General features: G+C 44.2%; 2 protein-coding genes and 1 long non-coding RNA gene across 6 annotated transcripts in view; all 3 read right to left on the minus strand.

Annotated features, from left to right (window-relative positions):
* Positions 1–1,767: 1,767 nt before the first annotated feature.
* On the minus strand, positions 1,768–10,683 carry LOC143274015 (uncharacterized). Its single transcript, XR_013052424.1, has 2 exons — positions 9,246–10,683; positions 1,768–2,462 (listed from the first exon to the last, which is right to left on the minus strand). It is a non-coding gene; the product is annotated as an uncharacterized LOC143274015 (long non-coding RNA).
* A 4,508-nt stretch (positions 10,684–15,191) lies between these two features.
* LOC107402185 (dnaJ homolog subfamily B member 6-like) lies at positions 15,192–20,700 on the minus strand. Its single transcript, XM_016003283.3, has 2 exons — positions 19,490–20,700; positions 15,192–15,371 (listed from the first exon to the last, which is right to left on the minus strand). Exons 1-2 carry the CDS (start codon positions 20,248–20,250, stop codon positions 15,344–15,346), a joined length of 789 nt encoding a protein of 262 aa, XP_015858769.2. The 5' UTR covers positions 20,251–20,700; the 3' UTR covers positions 15,192–15,343.
* Samd13 (sterile alpha motif domain containing 13) overlaps positions 15,192–25,864 on the minus strand; it is a 38,582-nt gene continuing 27,909 nt past the window's right edge. For all 4 annotated transcript variants that reach the window (XM_042280094.2, XM_016003284.3, XM_042280093.2 and 1 more), the window contains one exon: positions 15,192–15,371. In XM_042280094.2, the coding sequence (XP_042136028.1) occupies positions 15,228–15,371 (144 nt within the window). In that variant the 3' untranslated portion in view covers positions 15,192–15,227. The remainder of the gene's footprint in view (positions 15,372–25,864) is intronic.

Consider the following 25,864-nt stretch of genomic DNA (forward strand, 5'->3'; position numbering starts at 1 on the left):
TTTAATACTATCACTCTCGAGGCAGGGATCCATCTGGATCTCTGTGAGTTCAAGGTCACACTGGGAACACAGCCAGGTATGGTGGCACATGCCTTAAATTCCAAGACTATTTAACCATAAAGGTCTGGAGGTCTGTACAGACAGACAGGAAGTGACAGAGCTGGGCTGGAAGAGGAAGTGATGTGGCTGGGCAGAGAGGAAATGAGTTGGCAGAACAGAAAGGCATATATAGGCGAGGGTATACAGGAAGTAGGTCTCTTTGGAAGCTGAGCAGTTGATGAGGTGAGGTTAGCTGTGTCTTTTCCTAGTCCTCTGATCTCTTAGGTTTTAACCCTGATATCTAGCTCCAGGTTTTTATTAATAAGTCTGTTTAACACTTTGTTCTACACTGAAATATATATAATAAGTTTAATTCAGCAGTCCCTTCCACAATCCAGTGTCTCTCAGCAACTGTTATTCTTTGTTCATCAGCATTCAAAAAATTTAAAATTAACGAAGCACCAAATAAGGTCCAAACTCCCTGAGTTATAACAGTTTTCATCCTCATGTGGCTCATTTTTTATATTACTTTACTCTCTCTTTAAAGACTTTATTATTTGAAGTTATCTTTTTCGCTGACAGTCTGTATCCATTTTCTGTTCTTTCTTCAGCACTAAACACACCTTTAAGCATAGTGTACCTTTTTAGAGGTTTTTCTGAGTCCGGACCTGGCTTTCTGCTCCTCTGCAGTGTTCTCTGACCACACAAGCCACGCCTTAAAGGGCCAGTCCTTTCACAGCGTAGCTCCACTTAGCACATGGCACTGGCAGCTGCCTCAAGCCCGAAGGCAGTGGCCAGGAACTGCACCTCTGTAGGCTGCCAGGATCGGCCCTTCTGAGAGACTGTGGGACTAGGAAGCCACAGCTCCTTGTCCAGACCTTTTCTTAGCTTTCTTAGGCCCTATTTGAGTATTTGAGCCTCCAGACTGGATGCCATTTGTGGTAGTACTTTCTAAGCAAGACAGCCAGTCTGAAAACACTGACACAGAGAATTATTACTAATTATGAAGCTTGGCCTTTAGCTTAGGCTTGCTTTCAACAGCTCTTGTAACTTAATTAATCCATAATTTTTCATCTACATTCTGCCATGTGTTTGTTACCTCATCTCCATACTGCACCTCTTGTTCTCCCTCCATTGGCTAGTGAATCCCATGCACCCGGATTCCTCCTCCTCCTCCCCTGTATCCCCAGGGATCTCACCTATCCTCTCCCGCCTAGCTAATGGCCATTCAGCTCTTTATTAAACAAATCAGAAGGTACCTTAGGGCTGAGGCATATCTTTACAGTGTACACAAATATCCCATAACACTTTCATCTGCTTTTAAACGTTCCCTTTGTTTTTAAATTTGCTTTAAATTTTATTTTATGTACATGCATGTTTTGTCTGCATGTGTGTCTGTGTACCATGTGCATGCCTGGTGCCCACAGAGGCCAGAAGAGGGCACTGGATCCACGGGACTGGATTACAAACAGTTGTCAACTGCTATGTGGGTGCTGGGAATTGAACCCTAGTCCTCTGGAAGAGCTGCCAGGGCTCTTCACCACGGAGCCATCTCTCTAACCCTCCCTTTATCTTTAAAACAATACAATCAACACTGTTTTAGAGATGTTTGCGTACAGCTCTTCACGTTGCTGATAAATGGCTGCATTCACCTTTGTTCTACTTCTCTCTTAGGTGCTGCTGGCATTAGATTTCTATCACTATAAAGAAATACTCGAGGCAATAAACTGTAAAAGAGAAAACATTTATTTCCTGAAGCTTTTAGAGATCTCAGATGGCCTCTCTCCTCTGGACCCCTCGCAGGGCTGGTACATCTTCACAAGGGGAAGCACACAGGAATGAGTGCCACAGCCCAGAAGCAAAGAGGAAAAAAATCTGTGCTCCTGTAATCTGTCTGAAGAGTATGCCCCAGTGACCTAGGAATGTCCCACAGGGCCACTGCTCTGCAAGGCTTCATTGACTCCCAGTATACCAACCACCCTGGGATCAAATAGCTTTGGAGACACTCATCCAAGTCATAGCAAGGGTGTGGCTACCGGTCAGGAAAACTCAACTAACATCCTGGTTCCACCTTGTAATAGACCAGTAGTTCTCAACCTGTGAGGCATGATGCCCCCCAGTCAAATGACACCTTCACAGGGCTTGTCTAAGACCATTGGGGACACAGATCTTTACATTACAATTCACAACAGTATCAAAATTACAGTTACGAAGTAGCTGCAAAAATCACAGTAATGTTTGTGTCTGACACATAGACATTTCAACGTAAGCATTTGCTGAATATAATCAATGTCCAGCCTTCTTTCCACTGTTGTGAGATCCAAGTCGAACGTCCTCATCAGCCTGTGTGGGTCAGGTGAGAGGTCTCCAGAGTAGCAACCTAGAAGATGCTGGGAACTGGTTACAGGCAGCTCGTTCTGTGCCTGCTTGGAAAGAGCACAGGAGAGGAAAGATCAAACAGCAAGATAAGGAATGTGCCACACCACGTTGAACGCTCACATTACAAAGTGTACTTCCTGGGTCCTTCATAACCAATGAATGGGAGTTTCTGAAGCAGAAGCCCATGTCAGGGCAGAAAGATCCCGAGACAGAAATCGTTGCCTGTTTCAAGCACGCGTGCATTTCCCTTCCCCTGCATACAGCACGGTGACAGTGATGGGGTGTACTGAAAACCAGCCAGGAGTTTTGCCTAGTCCTTTTGGTTGTGACAATGGAGCAGACCTGAACTGTAAACATCTGCGAAGTCACTTGTACCATACTGCTGATCAGATTGCTCTCTCAGGCTACAGGGGTACTCCTCTAAGCAAAGCTACTCTCACGAAATTCTCCATTCTCTCTCCATATCCTTCATTGACCCTATCTCAAGGGCTCTCATGTAAGACTAGTGGAGGTGGTCGTGGACAACAGAGAGGTGGTTGGCATGGTGTCCAGTGCAGCAGCCAACACTTGGGGCTTGGGGTTGCGATACTCAGGCTTCTGGGTGAGGATTGGTCTATACCATCTAAATCTCATCTCCTAGTGAAAGACTTGGAAAAGCAATCCTGATTTGAACCTTTCTTTTTCAAACCTTTTAATGCTTTTTGCAGGAAGAACACTTGGCTGTGCGACTTTTACCCTGGTTAGTGGCCTGTGAAAACCTCTGTAACATCTGCCTCCATGCCTGTATTTGGGGAGGAAGCCAAACATGTTTCCAAAGTCATGTATTTCAAGTCTTCTCACATGACACATTCCCGCTTCCAAACTCCACCAGTTGCAAAGCTCCACCTCTTGTGATTTTTTTCATGGGCTTTGTTCTGATCTCTCACAGAGTTCAGGGGCCTCCCTCTCTTCCACTGGCCTTATTTTTATTTTAGAGTTTTCTGTTAGTTATTTGAGAGTTTCCAGCAACGTATTTTTAAAATTATACCTCCTTTCAGAGCCAGGCCAAACCAAGACTTTCCTGAGACCCTGATGTAGGGAGGAGTGTGGTTCCATAGTTCCTTTTCTAAAAATAGGAATATGCTTGGCAAGGCCACTGATAGCTGGGGCCAGGGCCTTGGGGGAGCTGTTGTTTCATATCCTGAGAACTCAACTCTTGCCACACTCAAGGGCTGTGGCTATCACTCCCAAGGCTGCTGTGTGCCTGGTCTGTGGCACACGTGAGATATCCTGTGTTCCCTTTGTGCAACATTGCTTGAATAGCTTCCTACTGACTTCATCCCATTGTGTGATAGCTTTCTGTTGACTTTGTCCCATTTTCCCCTGGAAATAGTATATAAGATGCTGTACTGCTGAATAAGCTTGCTTGGCATAAGACATAGCTTGTACAAGACCTCCTGGTCCCAGCTTTCTGACTTCTTTATCTTCTTATCCCAGATCCTCCCTCTTAAGACTGTCACTGACATGACTGTGCTGACCTGCATGTCCAGGTCATAACCCCCACGAACTCTCAATTCGTTCCCCTTTCTCTGCCCACCCTGTCTTTTTCTATCTTTTTTTTTTTAATTACGCTTTCGAGACCAATTTGAGTCACCCAAATATTCTTGGATATGTGGTCTTCCACTGTTGCATAGTCGACTTACCAGGGGCTGCATTCTTAGAAAAAACTTGTCTCTCCCTTCCCACAGCAGCTAATAATTGCCAATAGTTCCATGGCTAGGAGTGGAACTGTGTGCCTAATTCGTCTACCTCTCCATTCCGGGATTTGGTCTGGCTTAGGCTTGCACAAGTATTGTGACTGCCATACTGTACTCAGAAGATAATGTTCCCTTGTAGTTATTTACCACATCAGACTCTTACACTTTTTCTGCCCTCTCTTCTGTCTGAGGGATCCCTGAGCCTTGGGAGTGGAGTGCAGTATATATGTTCTTTTGAGGGCTGAGAATTCTGCAGCCTCTGATTCTCTAGCTGTAGTTAGAGGTGGGTCACTGTATTAATTATCATCTATACAAATAGAAGCTTCTCAGATAAGGGACGAGAGATCCTTCATCTAGAGGAACAATGATAAGTCATTAGGAGTCAGTTTCATATTATGTCCAGTTGGCAGCACAAAAGCAGCAGGTTTTCCCCCAGCTCTATGATCTCGTCCAACCGTAGGTTCTTAGCTGAGGAATGGTGCCAGATATGGGTTCCATCTCGGAGAGTAGGACTTAAACTCAATCAGAAAGTTGTTGGATATTCCCACTAACCTCATGCCACTGCTGGACCAGTTGGTGTGTCTTTCCAGATCTGTCACTATTGTATCTCACGAGGTTAATAGCTGGGTATGATTGGTGCTTACTTTTCTCCTCTGGTGGCTTGTGTAGCACCTTCTAGCACTATGAAATCTAGTTAGTGGGGATGAAACTTCCGGGACTGTAAGAGCTTGACTTCGTCCTCTTCTATGACTCAAACATGTGGTGTCTTCAACAATAGAGTCTTACTGTCATGTTTTGGAGGATAATCAGGAACAGTGGGAGCAGTCTGAAATGTTTGGGGGTCTAGGGACCTATGCTGGCTAGTTTTATGTCAATGTGACACAAGCTAGAGTCATCAGAGAGGAGGGAACCTCAATTGAGAAAATGCCTCCATAAAATCTGGCTGCAGGCAAGTCTGTAAGGCATTTCCTTAATTAGTGATTGATGGGGGAGGGCCCAGCCCATTGTGGGTAGTGCCATCACTGGGCTGGTGGTCCTGGGCTCTATAAGAAATCAGAGCCGGGCGGTGGTGGCGCACGCCTTTAATCCCAGCACTCGGGAGGCAGAGCCAGGCGGATCTCTGTGAGTTCGAGGCCAGCCTGGGCTACCAAGTGAGTTCCAGGAAAGGCGCAAAGCTACACAGAGAAACCCTGTCTCAAAAAAAACCAAAAAAAAAAAAAACCAAAAAAAAAAAAACCAAAAAAAAAAAAAAAAAAGAAATCAGGCTGACCAGGTCATGTAAGGGGGTTCCAGTAAGAAGCACCCCTCCATAGCCTCTGCATCAGCTCCTGCCTCCAGGTTCCTTCCCTGTTTGAGTTTCTGTCCTGATTTTCTTTGAGGATGAACTGTGATGTGGAAGCATAAACCAAATAAATCCTTATCTCCCCAAGTTGCTTTTTGTTATGATGTTTCATCAAAGCAGTAGAACTGGCCAACATCTCCAAAAGCAGTAACTCATACCCAGCGCTGGACATTTATTTATGCTCTGATATTTAGTAAGAACAATGTTGCCATGTTATAGGTTAATAGGTTAACTCCATATACTCATTCTCTCTCTCTCTCTCTCTCTCTCTCTCTCTCTCTCTCTCTCTCTCTCTCTCTCTCTCTCTCTGTGTGTGTGTGTATGTGTATACTAGTGTCTTTTATCTTCCCTCTATGGTGCATCTCTCCCATAGCTTTTGCTCAGACTGGCTCTCAGAAATGCTTGAGGGTTTCTGAAGCCTATCCAGACTTGAGAATATAGTAGCTTCAGACCGCTTTCCTGGAAAAATATGGGTTCATGTCTCTGTAAGTGTATGCACCTCTATTGGGGAACTAGTCCTGCTCTATCCTTAAAGCCTAAAGGAATCCAATAGAAATTTACTGCATGAGGAAAGCAGCGATGGAACCGGAAGGCGAGTGTCCGCTCACCTTTCACAAGAAAGGGTAAGTACACAGAGGAGGGTCCCTGTTGATAGCTTCTGAAGGTTGCCATGACAAATCACCAAGAATTGGCATCAAACAGACATTTATTCCCGCCTACTTAGTTTTGGTGGCCATCTGCCCAAAGTCAATGTTTTAGCCTGGGGTGTGCTCCCTGCAAAGGCCCCAGTAAAGAAGATTCCATTCTTGTCTCCTTAAGGGGTTCTTGGCTCATATCTGCATCACCTCCATCTCTGCTTCCACAGTCATTGCTTCCTTTTCTTCTGTCAGGTCTCTTCTGTATGACTCTTATAAGGACATTTGTCATTGGGTTTGGGGTCCATCGGGCATTTAGTGTGATCTCCCCACGATTCTTAAGAAACTCTATAAAGGCTATTTTCCCCACAGGTTAGCAATCCACTACAATAAGTAGGAGGACAGTAGGCTTCTTGAGGGCAGCTCTACTAGAATATGTGGGCTGTTAACTACACACAGGCTACTGTTCCCATCAGACCCGTAGAGTGACCATACCTCTTTCCACTTGATCAGGCATCACACACACACACACACACCTGTACATCCATAAAGAGCTTGGACTGTGGGTCCAGATGGTACCCAGTTTCAGGATAGGCTCCACCAATACCAGCTGTGTGACCCTAAGCAAGTTATACTCTAAGCTTTGGAGCTTTCATTTCTGAGATGAGACTGATAACTGCACTTATCTCATAGGACACAGGGTAACAGGATTATCTCTGGTGGCTCCTGAGTTAGAACGCCTTTGATTCCGTGCAGCTGGATATCTGTGTCTTCAATAGAAAGGACAGTTTGTTTACTTAAGAAGCACAGGGATAGGCTGTCCCAGACTGACTGGCGACTTGAGGATGAAGCCAAAACTCAGGTTCATTTACCTCTGCTCTGCTGTCTTCATTCTTCGAGTGTGATAAGGCGACATGGACATGAAACAGACAATAAGAAGCCTGCTAAAGATGATGGAACTATTACCCAGTTGAGACCAAAGAACATATTCCCTCCAATACTAGAAGTTTTGGTCCCTGGTGTCTAATCATCAAATCCCTCTGCAGAAACTGCCTTTGGCAGAAGAAAGTGGCCTCATCCAAGTTTATATGTATTCTCTGGGAACATCTCACAGTCAATATCTAGCCACATATGAGTTCAGAGGCATGGGATCTGGCTTTCTATGATCAGTAACTCTCAGTAATAAATATCCAACCTCCCAGCAGTAGAGACTAATATTGACGGACTTGATGTGGTGGCTAATAGTAATTTGGTGGCAAGTCAAATAGACTGAACACTTTTCATTTAAAAGGGGACAGGGATGCATCTTGACTAAAATGGATACGTGATCATTTCCTGCCCACAGGGGCACAGCTGGCACAATCCAAAGGCTTCAAGAATCCCACTTAGATCAGGAAGGTCCCACTTAAATGCAATGAGGCTGTCTGTAAGTGACCATTGGACTTACCCGCTCTGTCACCCTGGCGCCATCACATAGAGGTGCAAATGTGGTACCAATCTGGAGATGATACCCCGTGATGATGGGGTGCTGTCCTGAAGAGAAGTGTGGCCTCTAAACACCTGACTTATACAGAGTTTTGCTCCAAGTAGGCAGAGCACTTGGGTTTGGTAACTTAGGGTAATAATCAGAAGGATCTATTTACCTTGCCACTTAGAAAATGATCCCAGACTCAACTCTAGCTTGTATATCATATTCCCAGGGGAACACTTGACCAGAGGACACAACAGGAGTGATTTAGACTTTAAGTTATAGGATCGTGCAATCAGCAAACTTGGCACTTTTCAAGGAAAACAGTTGTTCCTAGTATAGTTCAAAGGGAGCCATAATCAAACCACATCCTTAGAACTCTTACTGGGAGAACCACTGTAGAATGTGAGGTTCCATTGAGTGGCAACTGAATGGTGAAGAGCAGGGATACAGAGACCAGACCATTGCCTTCTTAGAGCACGATAGAACTTGAGCATGGAGACAAACCTGTAGTTTTTATTTTAGATGGGGGGGGGGGGAATTCAGAGACTTAGACAAAGTAGACTTGTAGACAAGCTAAAAATGAACCAGAGGCCAGAAGCCAGGTCTCCTGACTTTTAATTCAGTTTTCCTCCTCTACTGGGGATTTGTCTTTTTGAGAGTTTGCCTTTTTAATCTGTGGGAGGAGTAAGCCTATGTCTGTCGGGTCTTAGATATGTGCAGAACGCATGTGACAACACACGGACTCTTTGGTGGCTGAAGGAAGTTACCTCAGTGTTAACACTTCTTCATAGAAGTCTACTCAAACAGATAATTAAGCAGACTAGTGTCAGCAAAGTTGGCTCAAATTAATGAGTGCATTTTATTCAGATTTTTCATTTCTAAAATGTTTTGGCTGTTTGCTGTTGACCCATACCCCTCCATCTTCATTAAGATCAGAAAGGTATCACACAGCCTCTCTTTCATTAGCTTCACAAATGCATTTTAAATGCTCACTTCAGACTGGAGATGAGATACCTGTACATTGACCAGACCTCAAATTAACTCCTCGAGATTCTGGAGCCCAATATCTGTAGTTTTCTTCTCAGTGTTTCCTTTAACTGATTGTAACACTTTTGAAGGAAACTTAAATGAGGCTTTTTTGGCTTGATTTAATTTGTTTTGTTTGTGTGCCCTTATGAAGATAAAACACTTAGAACTATCCGACAGCCTAAAAGGAGTAAAACTATTTTAATTCTGAACAACATCAGTGTTCATCAGACAGGCAGTGTCTCGGCTGAGCACCTGGTAATTCTGCGATGGTTCTAGGCTTGCAGTGAAGGGAGATCTTAGTAATAAAACCATATTTTGAGTGCACTTTCATGTGTGATCCCAATGACTGCTTAGGGTCTTTTCATTCAGTTCCCCACTGACCTCGTGAGACTGGTGTTAGGATTGTTGTTTTCCCCAGTATCTGTCCTGGCCATCCTGATTGGTTGGACCCATGGCTGCCTGAAACAATGGCTATGGTTCTGCATTTCCTTTGCAGATGGTATTGCCAAACGCCTTAGCTCCTGCTAAAAGGCTGCCTGAGGACTTCTAGAGGAAGTGCAAACCTTCCTGTTGCAACTCCTATGCTTTTCCTCCATTGCCTACAGGGATCTTACCTGGAGCTGTTGGGTTTGGGCATGGTGGAGAGGATGCCACCCCGAACACCAATTCTTCAAGGCAGCAGTTGCTGGCTGCTTGCCGAGCTTCCCTGGCTGTTCCTCAGAATGGTCCCACAAGTCCTGCAGTATTACTTTCAAGTCAGTTGGCTTCCAGTATGTAAAAGTTGAATGCAATCCATTGAGAAAAGTATACGAAGCACAATTTACCAAATGCCTCTGCTGCCTTTGATTTACAAAGATGATGTTTAGCATGGATCACCTTGCTAGAGATGGAGGTCCTTGTAGAAAGCTTGTTTTCATGGCTTAATCTCATTTTTCTGGAAGCTTAAAGTTTTTAAGCCAAGGTGCCCCATGGGCAGTGCCTGAGAGACGGCATGCCCATTCTCCCTTAGCTGGTAGCACACAGATCTACCCAGACAATGTAATCCCTGCAAGTGAGAGGTGCATTTATCATCATTTACCACTTCCTCACGACCTGTGTCAAGCCGTGAGTGGCAGGGCTGGATTCCAGCTCAAGTCTGTACAGCACAATACTGGCTTCTGCCCATAACTTCCTTACCAACCTCACCTGTCTGCTGTTGCTGAGGAGATGGGCCAGCCTGTGACCTTATTCTGTAGAAGAGGGAACTTTTTCTAATAGAAGGCTTTTTAGTCCAAGCTTTCCTGGTTCTTCCTTAAGGAAAACTGTAAAGGAATACCTCACCAAATGAACTGAAGAATAGAGTTCAGCTATCTGTGGCCAACTCAGGACTTCTTGACCTTACTTACAGGGTGCTTCATTACTGAACATCAGGGCTAGTCTACACCCAACTCTCCCTCTGGGTTTGCTGCCTCCATGTGATTCTAAGAGGCAAACTGGCACGATCATCAAATGGACTTGGATTTTATTATCTTTCAATAGCACACTGCCACAATTGGCCAGAAATGGTACCCAGGTTATTTCACTGCCTATGGCGCTCCAGCACTGAGCTAATAAGCTGTCGTTAGTGTGCATACTGCGCATCCTCCTCTTCCTGGGGTTTCTCTTCCCCGTCTAGAAGCAGAATGAACACATTTTTCTTAAGAGGCATTTCGGTCCTGAAGCAGTCAGCCCTGTGAACATTTAACTTCATCTCCCCCATCATTTCAGAAAAGCACTTCGTGGCTCTGGGCCCAGGTCTGACCCCTGCAGATCCCATTTGCAGGGACTGTGAATCACCACCAGTAAATACTTTTCTCCTGTGGCTTCCAAGTCTGGAAGTGGTTGGGCAACTGTGGTTTATCAGACTTGTGCAAATTAAATTCCCCCAAAGATAAATTTCATTAATGCAGTCAAAAGATGATTTGCGTTCCTGACAACATATACTAGATTCCAAGAACAAAAAAATAATCTATATTCACATAGGGTGCTTGTTAAAAATAAAATGAAGACTGTGCTAACTGACACATTTTTCTCAATATCCACGTCTATTAACTATCCACTACCAAAGTGATTCTCATGAGAGGTGAGAGGGAAGGAAGGGAAAGAGGGGAATTATGTAATTATATTTTAATTAAAATTTATTTTAAAATAGTGCTCATGCCTGCTGCATGCTCTGGGTGAAATATGCCAGCTTGTTTCTTTTCAATTAAATTGGCTTGTAATCTCTAACTCCTGAATTAACTTAATCAACAAAGGCTCTGTGTTTTTTGTGTTATTAAAATAGTGTAGGGCAGAGTTAGTGTCTAAAACTCAAATGCCTTTGGAATGCAGACAATTACTGCAAGTGCATTGAGCTAAAATGGCATTAACACATTGGAAATTCCAGCCCCATTGGAAGTGTCCCAATATCGTTTAAACACACACACACACACACACACACACACACACACACACACACACACACGCTCTGGCTAAAGTAAAGAAAGGATGTATCAGTTTAGACTACACTGAACAGTGGCCAGCCTGTGGCCTAGACTTTAAATCAGCCTGTTACATCTAATTTGTAGGGCATGAATTCAACCTTCAAATGTGGTGTGTGTGTGTGTGTGTGTGTGTGTGTGTGTGTGTGTGTGTGTGTGTAGCAGAACAGCAGGGACTTCCTTGAATCTCCCTGATTCTGGTATCCTCTCTGCCTGTGCGGTTAAAATTAATCACCATCAGATCTCACATACGTTTTTATCATAAAATATATTGGCATCCAGGCAAGTCCTTTCCCACTGCATTCATGGTATGTGTTCCCATATGGCAGGTGCATTTGGGACCACTTGTAGACCAAGCCACACTCACGGAAATGCAGTGTGAGGAACAAACGCTCCCAGCTGTGGAACATCAGCTAACCTGGTGGCCTATTTCAGTAACAGTGATTGGCCCTGATGGAGAGGGACAGAACACCTTCAGCACTGCTATAGATTCAGTCACAGCGTCGTCAGTCATCCTGGCTGCTGTGGGCCTTTCCTTCAGTGTCTGAGAGCAGCAGGCAAGCTTGAACTTACCGATTTTGTGTGAAAGGTGCTATCAGCTGAGGGACGCTTTTCATATTTTTTCACTTGCTTTTCAACCATCTCTCTGTCCTCAGTGCACACAGAGAAATTCTATGCTGAGGCTGAGTTAGGATATGCCAAGTTCAACCTGGAGAACAACCTAGTTAAAAAGCCATACGTTGTATCATATGCTCTGAGTGTTTAGTGACCCGCTGATGGCAGTCAGTACAAGCTGTTCCCAAATACCCCCAATTTCTCATAGGCATTACAAGAAAAACAAACCCTGACATTGAAGAAGCAGGTTCTAGAAATGGGCACTGATGTAGCCCGAGGATGCTGTAGGATGCCTTCTTGAGATGAGGAGCCATTTTCATAACCAGAAAGGAAATCACATAAGATTACTCAGTTGCTCCAGTTAGGTGTGATGCTTTGTCATGGATTTGACCTTCAGTTTGGGATTGGCTGAGGCTCAGTTGCTTGGTTACTATGGTTTTCTTTGGTTTAGGTTACAATCTGCCCATAATTAGAGTTAGGGTGTAGTTCATTATACAGAGACCGCCTGGGGTCAGATTTCATTGCTCATATAAGCTGGGTTAGGGCAAACCTATTTCAGTTTTATAACAGAGTAATGAGGCATGGGCTCGTAGCTAGCTTCACAGGTTCACAGGAGAAGAATATTTCTAGAGTCCTTTGCAGCTAATAAATGGCAACGAGACTAGGTTCTGGTCAGCAAGATGTAAAATAAGGCATAAGAAATGTCCTAAAACAGAGGTCTTCAATCTGTGCATATCAGATATTGACATTAGGATTCATAACAACTGTAATGTAGCAACATTACAGTTATGAAGTAGCAATGAAATAATTTAACAGTTGGGGTCACCAGAACACGAGGAACTATATTAAAGGGTCACAGCATTAGGAAGGTTGAGAACCACTTTCCTAAAAGAATGATGTTCTACTTTTGTTTCTTCCTTCCCTCTGCTGTTTGGAATTCGTGTGGTGATGGCAATGTCCAAGACAACAGTTTTGTGCTGTACAATGATGGAGCAAAGAGATGGGAGGAGCTATGTGCCTAGCCTTGCTGATGGTTCTCCTTCTCTGGCCATTTAGACGGGGACTAAGGAAGCTCGTATCTTGTTATGCTAACAGTAATGAGGGTGAGGTGGGCAGTCCCCATCACTCCCAAGGGAGCCATTTCCAGTTAACACAGAGTTGTTGGAGCAGGTGAGTTCCACTCAAGTTCTCCCATCATCTCCCACCTCTCATCAACGTCTCCACAGGCTGTTGTCTTAACTGTCTCACCACTTTACCAGGGCCTAACTGTGTTCTGCCTATTGTGCCTGAGCCCCAGGTGGGAGGCTGGGACTAGAAATATCCCTTTGTAGTCACTTTTCTTGTTGATAATGCAAAGCAAAACATTGAAGTTCTAGATACCCCATCAACTCCTTAACTGAAGTAATTTAAAATGCAATTTTTGTTTATTTGAGATAGGGTGTCCTACAACCCAGGCTAATCTCAAACTTCCTATGTAGCCCAGGCTGGCTTGAACTCCTGATTCACCTGCATCCACCTTCCAAGTGCTAGAATTACAAGAATGTGCTGCCATGTCCAGATTATGTGGTGCTGGGAATCAAGTTTGAGGACCAGTGTGTACCAGGCAGGCACTCTACCAACTGAGATATATCACCAGCCTGGGATGCATCTTTGAATTCTGAACTATTCAATTGTCTAGGTCTTTTCACTCTCATCTTTAGATTTTATGTTCTTAGTGCTGAAGAGATGGCTCATCGGTTAAGATCACAGGCTACTCTTTCAGAGTACTGGGGTTTGATTCCTAGCACCCACATGGCAGCGCACAATAATCTGTAACTCCATTTCCAGGAGATCTGATCTCCTCTTTTGGCTTCTGTGGGAACCAGGGATACACACAATACCCAGACATACATGCAAACAAAACACCTATACACATAAAATAAAATAATTACAAAGAAATAGAATTAGATTTTATGTTCTTCAGAGAAATGGTCCCCGTAGAGCAATGGGGTAGTCTTTATAACAGGGAGGGGAGGCAAACTCAGGCCCATGGACACCCTGCTAAGTTTGAATCAGTCATGATTCTGATAGGCAAGTAAAAAATCCTTGGTTAAAATACCACCTAAAATTGATTGCTGGGTGGACTATAAGAAGGAATGAGATCTGTCATGGTGATTTAGCTTATATGAGGTTCAATTTATATATACATCTACATAGTTTTATTTTATTTAAAAATTTAACTTTATTATTTGTGAGTGTGTGCACTCATGCACACCTGTGTATACCCAAGGCTTGAACTCAAGTCCCCAGATTTGGTGGCAAGAACCTTTATGTACTAAGCCATCTCATTCACTCTAAAGTTTTCTTTTTAAAGCTTAACTTTCTGTGCTTTCAAAGAGATGTTGTTAATCTTTAATCCTCAAGGAACGGACCAAATGAGAAGAAAGCAAAGATGTAGTTGGTGAACTGAAACAGTGTTTTATTGCAATCACAAAGCACCAACTCACCAAGGCATGGACAAACATCGCTCAGTAAATGTCTCTTTGAACAGAGATGTAGCAAGTCCACTTTTTCAAATTCTGAAAGACAAGTACTCAAACCAGGGACCAAACACAGCAGAGGACAATTAAAAAAATATTACAGAATCATGGAGGAATATATATGCATATATAAAAATATTCTGTGCTATTAACAAAGCTTTGGGATCTATTAACTCTTGACAAATTGCTTCAGAAAGAATTATAAATACAAACCATAAAGTAAAAAACAAAAACAAACAAACAAACAAAACCCCCAAAGCCCCTAAATGCTTTCTTCAGCAACAAGGAACCAACATAAGCAGGAAATATTCTTTCCCCTGTGACAGTGAGTTGATTACAAGGATGTCTCCAGTGCAAAGCAAGCTTCTCTTCTCAGAGAGAGTTCTGCTCCTGAAGGGAGCCTGGTGCGTGTTTGATTCACACACAGCACAGCACATCCCTGTGAAACCTTAACAAGGTCAAGTGGAGAACCCTCTAGAAAAAAGGGTGTTGGCAATTCCATCCATGGAGCGTACATCTAGGAGCAGAGCAATTTATGGGAGACAGCACTCCCTCACTCATCTCCCTCCCCACGGAGTTCTGTTTGTACTCATTTCTACGTCTATAACCCAGACCACTCATTCCACATCCATCCTCCCTTTTAAGGAGTTGACGGAAAACAATCTATGCTAAAACAAAGAAAATTCTGTGATTTCAAAGCCCCTGAGGGTTGGGGTACCTAAGAGTCAATGACAAACTGGTGTGACAAGGACAACCATCGAGTGTCCATTCTGTCTTTGCTCCTCCAGGCTGGGTCAGGCCAGCCAACAGATTGCCTAGACTATCCAGTAGGATAACACTTTGTTGGATCGAAATTCTTTACGTATACACATGTCTGTATTCTGTTTGTGAAGTCTCACAACACGAAACTAAATTACATCACTGTGAATCCTGTTCTGAGGACTGAGACCTCGATTTCACTTTACTAGGAAGAGCTGTTCTTTAAATGCTTGGTCTGAAGAGGTTTTACATGATACTCGTAGATTTTCAGAGCAGGCCCCAGTTTCAACTGCAGCCCTGTCAGCACGTCATTTCTCGTCATCAAGAGCAGGGATTTTCCATCAATTTCCTAGAATGGAAAGAGAGGAAAGCCAGTGTGTGAGCAAGCGCAGCAGCTCTTGGTAATGAACATCAAGGGAAGGGTGAAGATGGACGGGAGTTACAAGATTCCTCTCCAGCTAAACACTACTGTAATGGTGTCAAACGGAATCGTCATTGTATCTTCCATCTTCTATTTCAAAGCATCTTCTGTGTTGAGATTAAACACAATCTATAGCTGATCTTGTTTTCAAGATCCTATCACAAATCTTAAGAAACCCACGGGCAAGTTTAAAATAGTATGTATCTACCTCGGGGATCAGAGAAGTTCCTTCTGAAAGGGATAAGGACATGTTCCACCCATGAAATAGATTAAAATTTGCTAGAATTCTCTATATGCTTAAGTTCCCAAACCAGTCTATAAATTACAACAGGCAGAGATTACCATCCTTAATTTATAGGCAAAGCAAGGATTGAGCAAGAAGTTTACTGGCTTGGCACAAAAAGAATCAGGGAAGAGAGGCATGGTATTTGAAAGCTTGTCTGCCCACAGCCTTTGTCTCCTTTCCTTCTGTCTCCTCATCTCCCCTCCGAAGGAAACCAGGGCTTTAAGGGCATCAGCATGGGGACCGGCATGCTACCCCAAAACCCTCTGCTCAATGCCACAACTAAATGTTTGTTATCTAGATGGCCTAACTGAGTAGACTCAAAGCTTCCTGGGAATCCTGCTAATTGTAGTGGTGGGCAACAGTAAGCATGGCTCCCCCTTTGAAAGAGACTCCCCTCTTGTCCTCCCTCAACCTGAAAACCACTGCCTTTCCACACCGAGGCTCCCTACCACGCTTCCTCTCAACAGATCAAGAACGAGGCTGTGAGGTTAGGACCCTGCCAGCTGCCAACCCCTGTCCCCTTGCACTTGGGAGCCCATCCCTTGGGTCCTGTGGGTACTCTGGAGACTACAAGGGGGGAAATCAAAATGGGCTTCCAACAAAAGAGAGGAAAATGGTCAGAACGGAGAGGGTACTTGGAATTTATGGAAAGCAAACTCCGAGAATGCTGGCTGTGACCATGCTTTTGTTATTGTTCATGGAAGAAATTGTATGTCTCTTAAGGCAGAGCCCAAACTTTAGGAGACTTGGGTCAGCTGTGCTGAAGAGTTCCTTTCATAATTTTGCCTGAACGCTCCTGGACCAACCTCGGCTGATGAGACAAGGGGACATTTCAGTGTCCACATAAAACTGTGACCCTGTTTACTCCACCCCCCAGGGAAGCCATTGCTCCCGACTCTCACGGACCTTGCCAGGCTGTGGAGAAAATATGTTGAACTCTAAGAGTGTAGAGAAGCGGCACCAGGTCAAGGGGCTAGAGAATTTCCCACTCTGCAGCCCTTGCTCCTGTCTCCCCTGGGAGGTGGAGGAACGCAGGGCTCCCAACAGATTCCACAAGGCCCTCCTGCATGCACTCCGTGAGCTACAAGTGACACACCTCCTTGTCATGCTCACTTCCACTGCTCTCCACAGCAGCTCATTTTACTTGTCAGCCACCCATCATGAAACAGCAGAACAAGGAATTGCTTCTGGCTGCCTCACAGTGTTTCTGATTTCGGGAAACATTTTTCGGCTACTAAAACATCTCATGCTGATTCGGGAGAGACAACCACCACACACAAACAAGCAGCTGCTTCAAGGGCAGTTGGAAATTACTCACAAACATGGGAAGTGACCAGTACTAAAGCTTATAGCTTAATCTCCCCACCTCCTTCCCTCCCTCCCTCTCTCTCCCCTCACTGTTAGTGATCAAGACTGACAATCAATTATACTGTAAGAGTCTGAGTGGCCTGTTAACCATTTTGAGGTGAACTTGCTTGAGAGGAGTTGTTGTCCCCAAAGAAACCCCAGGAGCAGAGCAGAGGGTACTCTGTGACCACAGCATTCTAAGATTTGGTGGCCTCAGAGCTCAGCCTCCGCTCTGGGTGAGATGAACTCAGACTTGGGAAGCCTAAGGAGCCTAGCCCTGCCCGCTCCATGGTCCCTTAGCAGTGCCTACTCAGACATGACCCTCTATGCTCCAAAGAGGCACCTCTGCGTTCAGATCCTGCTTGCATTTCTGCACAAGCAAACTGCCTTTACTAACTGAAAGTGAATTATGGAAAGAAGAAATCAGCGCTGGCCAAAGAGCCCTCTGCAGCTCAGCCTTTCTGCCAAGTGTGTCTGTGAAAATGCTGAGATTTGGATTTTACTTGAGACAAAATGGAAACTCATGCTTTATGTTCCCATTTGATGATTTCCCTTTGTCCCTCAGGCACACTGCCGTTCACCTCAGAGCAGTGGGCAGAAGGATCCCTCTGGAGACACTCACTGTGCAAGTGTTGAAATGTTCTGTCATCTACACACACAGCTTTCCCCTTTAGCCTGACCCTAGCAGCTCAGACCCAGGAGGGCAGAAGGCAGTACTAGGCGGCTGTGAGCACATGGCCAGGCAGGCAGCAATCTGAATCCTATTACCATAACCTAGGGGGCAGGCAAGCACAGGCAATCATTTAGCAACCAGGGATCCTATTCGGTTGAGCCATGTCCACATCCCTCTTCTAATGCATTTGGTAGCAAGACACCCCTATCTGTGGGTTCTAGGCACGCATGCCCTTTTCTGAATAGTGCACATGTTAGCAACCTTAGACCCCCTGGCTGCACTGAGCTAAATACACACCCTGTTCCAAACAGTGGGATGTTTCTCCTCCCCTTAGCAAATGATGGGCACGAAAAGAAACCAGCGCCTTCTGAGTCCAAGTCCACCCTTTGCTTCCTTCCTGCATCTTTGCCAGAAGGATGGAAGTGTATTCCCACTAGGGGAGAAAATTCACCAAGATTAAAATTTTCAAGAACTGCATAAAACATTTGCCTCATCAAAATCTCACCCATGGGAAAGTCCCTTGATTAAAAGAGCTAATAATTTGTTATTTAACTTCCATAATAGATTATAATTGCAAATGAAACCCAATTTTTGCTAACCAGCATTGACTGGAAACTGTAGACATCATCAGTAGCTTTTCTAAGGAGGAACTCACCCGGATCCCAGCAGTTTATTAATATAGACTGGAGGGGTGAAATGCAACCAACAGACTCTGGCTCAGCAGAACAAACAAACACCCGAGATTTTTAAATACATCACAATTAAAGCGAGAACAAAGATATAATCCACTCCCTGGGATTTCTGTGTTAATGGACAAGCATTTTCTAGCTTCACTGTGCTACAGTGTTCCTGTCTTCATATATAAGCAAACTCCAAATCCCTGTTGTGCCAGACTGTTAAAATATTTGTCTACTTAGGAAATTCTAGCAAGTTCTGATACACTCATGCAAGGTGTGGAGAGGGTAGGTCTGAATTTCCAATAGCTAAGGCTCCAGATTTATAAATCAAGGGGACAGAGTAGCTACCACATCACTGAGGATTGGGCAGGGCTGGGGCATGTTACTCCTATCTCTTCAAGCCTCATTTCCTCATCTGTAAGATGGGGAGGCAGCTACTAGACTGCTTGCAGGAGAATTCAGAGATAAGAATTCAAGACATCTACTGAGCGGCCAATACATACATACACACATACATACATAAATACACACATACATATATACATATACATACACACACACATACATACACACATATCTCCTTAACCCATGGACTTTTTACTCTCTGTCAGCATTAAATCTATGTGTAGATAACCCATTGAATTAGACTTGATCATGATATGAACCATAGGAAATGCATGTGGAGAGAGGTGAGATGGGAATAGAGAAAGAGACATAGAAAAACAGGCTAGGGAAAGAAAGGAAGAGTCACCAAGGAGGCGGCACTGGGTGGTAAGCAGCAGGGGGGACATCCGTGGAAGGGCACTGGGATTCTCCCTTTCATGTGCTGTGTCTGTCCCCAACCCCGAGTGAGAACACAGGCTGGAAGGTCAGCGCTGCTCCTCACTGGTCTTCTGTACGAACATCTGGCCCATGACTCCCCTCCACAGTGAGGAGAGCTTTGGGCTAGGCCGGCCTCTGTCTCTGCCACTCAACCCTCAGATCCCAACTGTCTTTGATGGGCATCGAGACACACATATCTCATTTGCAACTCCTGGTGAAGAATAAAATGGCAGTTCCTTACCAATCACGTGAAGGATTCCGATGCAACAGGCGTTCATTCTCTATTTTCATTGGTCCTCTCATGTCCTCTACAACTTTCTTTGTGACAACTCTCTGACCATTCACTATCCAGCTACAAGTGGTGACCAGTCTGAACTTTCCCATTCCATGGCTTACATATGGTACATGTGTCTCAGAGGCACAAGGACTCAATTTTGATCCTAGGGACATGAAAGTAGAAAATCCTGTGTCCATGATGGGGGTGACACTAAAGAAGGGGGAAGAGGCTCTTCTGGACTGAGCCATGGGACCAGTGAACCAACAGTCTCCTGAAAAGAGGTCTTCATCTTCAGTGACCTTCTGGAAGGTGCAGCGTGGCCTCCGAAAGCACAGTTCTTCCTCCAAATGGGTTTTGTCTCTGGCATCACCTCTGAGTTCCACTTTGGTACGGCCATCACCCCTGATGTCTTCGCTGGTATGGCCATCACCTCTGATTTCTCCTCTGGTATGGCCATCACCTCTGATTTCTCCTCTGGTATGGCTATCACCTCTGATTTCTCCTCTGGTACGGCTCCATCTGGACCTGTCATAGTCCTTTCGCTTCTTGGCATCAGATAAGATACGATAGGCTTCTGATACTTGTTTGAATCTCTCCTCTGCTGCTTCCTTGTCTCCTGGATTCTTGTCTGGGTGTATTTGCAGAGCCAACTGGTGGAAAGCCTTCTTGATATCAGAGGAGGAGGCATTCTGAGGCACCCCTAGTACTTTGTAATAATTCACCATGTTTCTTCAAACAGCCTTGCCCCACCAAGGGTCGAGATTTTGACAAATTTCCATATAACTTCAGAAAGGAAGATGGTCAATCATTCAAGTTTACAGCTTTGAATGTCATCACATGGTTCTTGGAGTGAAGCCTCTTCTGGTGGAGAAATTCCTCTTTAGTGTGTGGGTCCTCCCCAGGCCACCACGCCCATGCTCTAGAGGCCTTGGCTGCTCACTGTGCAGGAGTGACTATGAGGTCATCACCTCAAGCCAGTGACCCCCAGAGTCTCAGCTGATGCTGTGTCTGCCTTGTTTTCATAGTGGGGGGACATCTGAGATGGATGTTACACAAACTGGAGAGACCTTATCTTACTCAAAGATAAACACATACACAGTAAATAAGAACACCGTGTCTTGTTAACCGAGAGAAACCATTTGTGTAGCTTAAACATTATTTGCCTTGTTTGTAATAGCCACAAGTCAGCAGACGCAACATCCACTTTGGGTCACTGTGGGGGCCAACGCTTTTAGTGCCCTCCTGGGTGTCACTGTGACTTTATTATTTTATTTATTTTTGGTTTTTCCGAGACAGGGTTTCGCTGGCCTGGAATGTGTATGGGTATTTTGCTGGCTGGCCTGGAATGTGTATGAGTATTTTGCTGGCTGGCCTGGAATGTGTATGGGTATTTTGCTGGCATATATGTCTGCACACCACTTGCATGCAGTGTCTGCAGAGGCCAAAAGAGGGTATCAGATCACTTGGAACCAGAGTACAGAGTTGTGAGCCGAAATGTGGGTTCTGGAATTGAACCTGGGTCCTCTGGAAGAGCAGGCAGTACTCAACTGCTGAGACAGGTTTTCAGCCCTTGACCTTTGTTATTTAATATTTCCACTAGCACAATGGGGGTGATAGGTTGGGGGTTGTCTTAACTTTTGAAATTATATATACATTTCTGATTAAAGAAAAAAGAAAATTCATCAAGAAAGGAAACTGGGTCAAAGCAGGGTTTTTAATGGACACACGGAGGGAACAGAATCAGAAGTTTGACTCCTCATTCAGTATGTACTTCAGCTGATCTGTTAATGTGAACCTTTTGGAACTCTATCTCTGTATTTAAGAACTAAACTGAGTAGCAGTATCAGAACCACAAATACTATTTAGAAGAAAGAGCACTGGGGCTCCAGTGTAGTAAGGGTGTTCACTACCTGTCTTGATTCCTTTCTTGTTGCTGTGGCAAAATGCCCTCATAAAAGTGACTTTATTCTGGCCTACTGTTCAAGGTCTAGTCCACCATGGTGGGTGAGTTGAGACAGCAGAACTTGAAGTGGGTGATCACATGGCACCCATGGTCAGGAAGAAGAGAGCAGGGACTACATGCTGATGCTCTTCTCCTTGCTTCATGCTCTTCCCACCTCAGTCAACCTAAGCAAACAAGATCACCTCTGACAGGCACACCCTGAGACTTATCTCCCAGGTCATTCTAGGCTGTCAAGTTGTCAATGGACATTAAGCATCTCACTGCCCATTTCACAGGACACACAACTTCACATTTCCCAGATTTCTTTGTAATTTGGCATGGCGTGCGACTGACTTAAGGCCACTAAGATGTGAACCTTTTTCAGGCAGACCATGAAACCACATGCTTCCCGCCCCCCCCCTTCCTCCTTCCACTGACAGCCACCAAGAATGACAGAGGTTCTATCCCCTGGACTTTTGAAATATATTGATGCAAATCATCTCCATCAACCACATCAGACTGTTGCTGTGAGGAAGAAATAACTGTGCCATCTGACATGTTTTCACCTATTTGTGATAGGAATCGGCTACCTTTAGAACTGATTCCTGAAATGCCATCAGCTAGACAAGACCGACCTCTGGAGCACTAAATCCAACTGCTTTCTCTCCCTCTGCACTCTTCCAAATCACCCTCTCATTTCAACTCCGTGTTCTGCACTGTTCTTAGTCCCCTTCACAACCTTCTCTGTGAAGCCCTTGGCTGACGTGGGGGCCATTCTTCCATTAACCCTCTAAAGCAGCCCTCAGAGACTAATAGCCCTCTTGTGACCAGGCCACAAGCACCCAAGCCAGGGGGAGCCAGGTGGAGCCAGCAATTCCGCATCCATAGCCCATAGACCCAGTGCTGCTGACATAACAGAATAAAACCATGAAGATGACACACTGCACAACCTCAGCTAGGTCGGTACAATGTAGAGACAGAATTGATTTGGGATCCTCTCCTTTCCATTCTCCTTGGTGGTCATTCTTAGCGTTACAGGCCTTCTCTAGTTTCCGATTAAACCCCAGAAACTTTCTTCCTGTTTAGTTGAACGAAACAAACAAAAAGGGAAACCGTCAGGAAGTTCCTAAATGTCTCCCAAAGTCAGAGTGTAGTGGATCCTCCAATGAAAAGAGTCAATGCGGGTTGATAAGTTAGGTCTAAACTATAACTGGGACTCCAAGGAAATCTGCGGTGTTAATTCAAAAGTCTGGAGAACTGAAAATGGTTGAGGTGGGAGGTGGTTGATGATGCAAGTCCTGGTCGGCATCTGAAGGTCTGAGAACTAAGAACTAAGATGGCAGAAGACAGATAACCTCAGGCCACACAGGCAAACTCATTCTTCCTCCACATTCTGGTTTCCTTTCTGTTTCTGTGATAAAAATGTTCCGACTAAAAGCAATTTAGGACAGGAAAGTGTATGTGGCTTACACTTCCAGGTCAGGGTCCATCACTGAAGAAGTCGAAGCCAAAATCCAAGCAGTATAACTTGAAGCAGAAACCATGGAGGAAGGCTGCTTGGGGGCTTGCTTACAGGCTCAGCTCACCTACTTTCCTTGGACAGTCCAGGACTACCTGTGCAGAGAACGATAGTGCCCACATGGGCGGGGCCCTCCTGAACAATTATGGCTCAAGACAGCCCCTCAGAGACATGTCCACAGACCAACCTGATCAAGACAATTACTCCATTGAGACTCGTTTTTCAGCTGACCCCAGACTATGTCATGTTAACTAGGATACTCTACCTTCGTGTTCTGCTGGGGTCATCCTTGGCTTAGATGATGTCCACCCACACTGGTGAGATTATACTTCTTTAGTGTACTGATTTAAACTTTAATCTCTTCCATGAACACTCTTGTAGATACACAAGACCATAGTGATGTTCCACCTATCTGGACATCCCTTAGTTTGGTCAAGTTAACACATAAAATTAATCATCACCCATGTCTCCAATGCAGTTTCCTATCTTGATCAATTCCTCATATTATTAAAATATTGGAAAATTTTATTAACCAACTGAGCCATCATATATCATGGTTAAGATTACATTAGAAATTTTTATTGTATTAAAATTTATCCTATAGGTGAGTGAGATGGCTCTGCAGGTCAAGGCACTGTCCCCCAAACCTTGGTGACCTGAGTTTCACCCCTAGAATCCAAGTAAAGGTGGGTGGAGAGAACTGACTCCGTAATGTTTCCCAAAGGTTTCACAACTTCCCAAACAGTGCCACTAGCTTATGGCCAAGTGTTCAAATATAAGAACTGGGGATAGGCACCAATCACAGCTATCACACTCATCTATCCCTCAGATGTTGGATTTATGCCCCTCAGTGGATCCCCAGTACCTCTCTTTGCTAGGTGAGCCAATCTTTTTTCCATTCATCCCTTGCTTTTCAGCCCCATCTCCTGCCAATCTGCTCAACACCCCCAATACAAGTTTCTTGGAGTTGCCAAGACAACAAATGTTGTTTCGTGACTTTGTGTTTGGCCCTTCCTCTGCGTGGAATATTCTGGACTTCCTTCAGAAGGTTCTCCTGACTGTGATGGTTTTAAGTGGCTTTATTAAAGTAATGTTTGTTGTTACTATTGCCTTAGTACTTTTGTCTTTATTTTAATGGGTATTGTCACTGAACAAGTAAGTCAATGCTCCAAGTCTGGCTCTCTCTCAGTTTCACAGATGTTTTCTTTGTTATTTTATTTTTAACAGCTGACTTGGGTGCTTTAGCTTATTCTACGTAAATAAACATATTTTAAATATTTTTCATTACTAGTTTTGCCTTTAATTAATTCCCTTTGGCTACTTTCTGTTAACATTACTCTTTTGTTTGCATTGTTACTTAAAAAAAATCTTTTATGGCTGGGTAGTGGTGGCGCATGCCTTTAATCCCAGCACTCAGGTAGGCAGAAGCAGGTGGATCTCTGTGAGTTCAGGGCCAGCCTGCTTTACAGAGTGAATTCCAGGATAGCCATAGCTACATAGAGAAACCCTGTCTTGAAAAAAACAAAAAAAAATTTAAAAAAATCTTCCGGGGCTGGAGAGATGACTCAGAGGTTAAGAGCACTGACTACTCTTCCAGAGGTTCTGAGTTCAATTCCCAGCAACCACATGGTGGCTCACAACCATCTGTAGTGAGATCTGGCACCCTCTTCTGTCATGCAGGCATACATGTAGAACACTGTATATGTATTAAATAAATATTAAAAAAAATCTTCCATGAACTGAAGGGAGTTGCCACATTCCCTATAAATTTATTATACTATAGAATATTTTAAGTGTTTCAGTGTTCACCCAACTGTTAAGAAATATCAAGCATCAGAGTACCTTGAATATTTTCAGTGCTGGTACTACAAAATGCTAGGGTAAATCAAGTTTTTTTCTAAGGTGTGAGGTTTGAATTGGCCTAACTCAGAGCTGAATTTGTCATGAAGCTAGAGAGACTCATTTTGCACTTGAACAATTTTGTACTCATAATTCTCTGACATATGTCAAAGCAGGGCTCCAGAGCTGGAGATACTTGAAGCTCCACAGAAGCTGGGCTTGTCCCTGGTCTAGTGGGCACCATGAATCTAGAGGTACTGCAGTCACATGACTTTGGACACTGAGCTCCTTGTGGTTATGATGGGCCTCCCACTTAGCAACTCCCGTTTGAGGTGGGCAGTGTATCTGACAACATGCAGCAACACAAAATTCTGTTTTTCTTCATTAAGATGGCTTCTTCAAAAAGTTGATCAACGTTAGCAGCAATGAGCCATCTGAAGAGAAAGTCCACTCTTCAGGTTTAAATTATAACTTAACCAGATGGGTATTTCAGGTAAGAGGCTGTTTTTTTGTGGCTAAGGGAAAGGTAATGGAAGAAAGTTCATTGGCTACTTTGAGTTGCATGTTATTTTGTCATGATATTCTGAGGCGGAAAGTGATTTCAGAGATCCATAGTGTTCCAGAAATAAAATTACTGATGTCACTCACTTACTCATACGAACGGGAACTCTGCATGGTCTGAACCACACGACAGTGACTGAGTGTCAGCTGTCTCCTTACATTCTCTGAGTACATGAGAGTCAGAAAGATCGAGACAGAGAAGCGAAGTAACCAAAGAACACTTGGAAGGACTACCTTTGTGACCTGTGATCAGATCCAGTTTGAGTGGCACAGACAATGCCACTGTCAAGACAGATGACATTGCTGAAACCAGAAAGTGTTGCTTATGTAGCCTTCAGAGTCTGATGAAGTGAACCCATCACAATGTTCTGAGGTAGGTGGAGGTATGTTTGCTGAGATTAGTCAAAATAGTCTCTCAAAAGCTCTTAAGAAAGTAAAATTCTTGACATACTTTGATCCTAAAAACCAGGCAACCCAT

The sequence above is a fragment of the Peromyscus maniculatus genome, chromosome 6 (assembly GCF_049852395.1).
Source record: "Peromyscus maniculatus bairdii isolate BWxNUB_F1_BW_parent chromosome 6, HU_Pman_BW_mat_3.1, whole genome shotgun sequence".
Lineage (NCBI taxonomy): Eukaryota > Metazoa > Chordata > Mammalia > Rodentia > Cricetidae > Peromyscus > Peromyscus maniculatus.

Bases quoted from the DNA above. Each gene is read 5' to 3' on its own strand.
- LOC107402185 (XM_016003283.3), bottom strand. From the start codon at position 20,250: ATGGTGAATTATTACAAAGTACTAGGGGTGCCTCAGAATGCCTCCTCC. The intron at 15,372-19,489 runs GTAAGGAACTGC...TTTCCATTCTAG, and splicing joins CGGAATCCTTCACGTGATTG to GAAATTGATGGAAAATCCCT.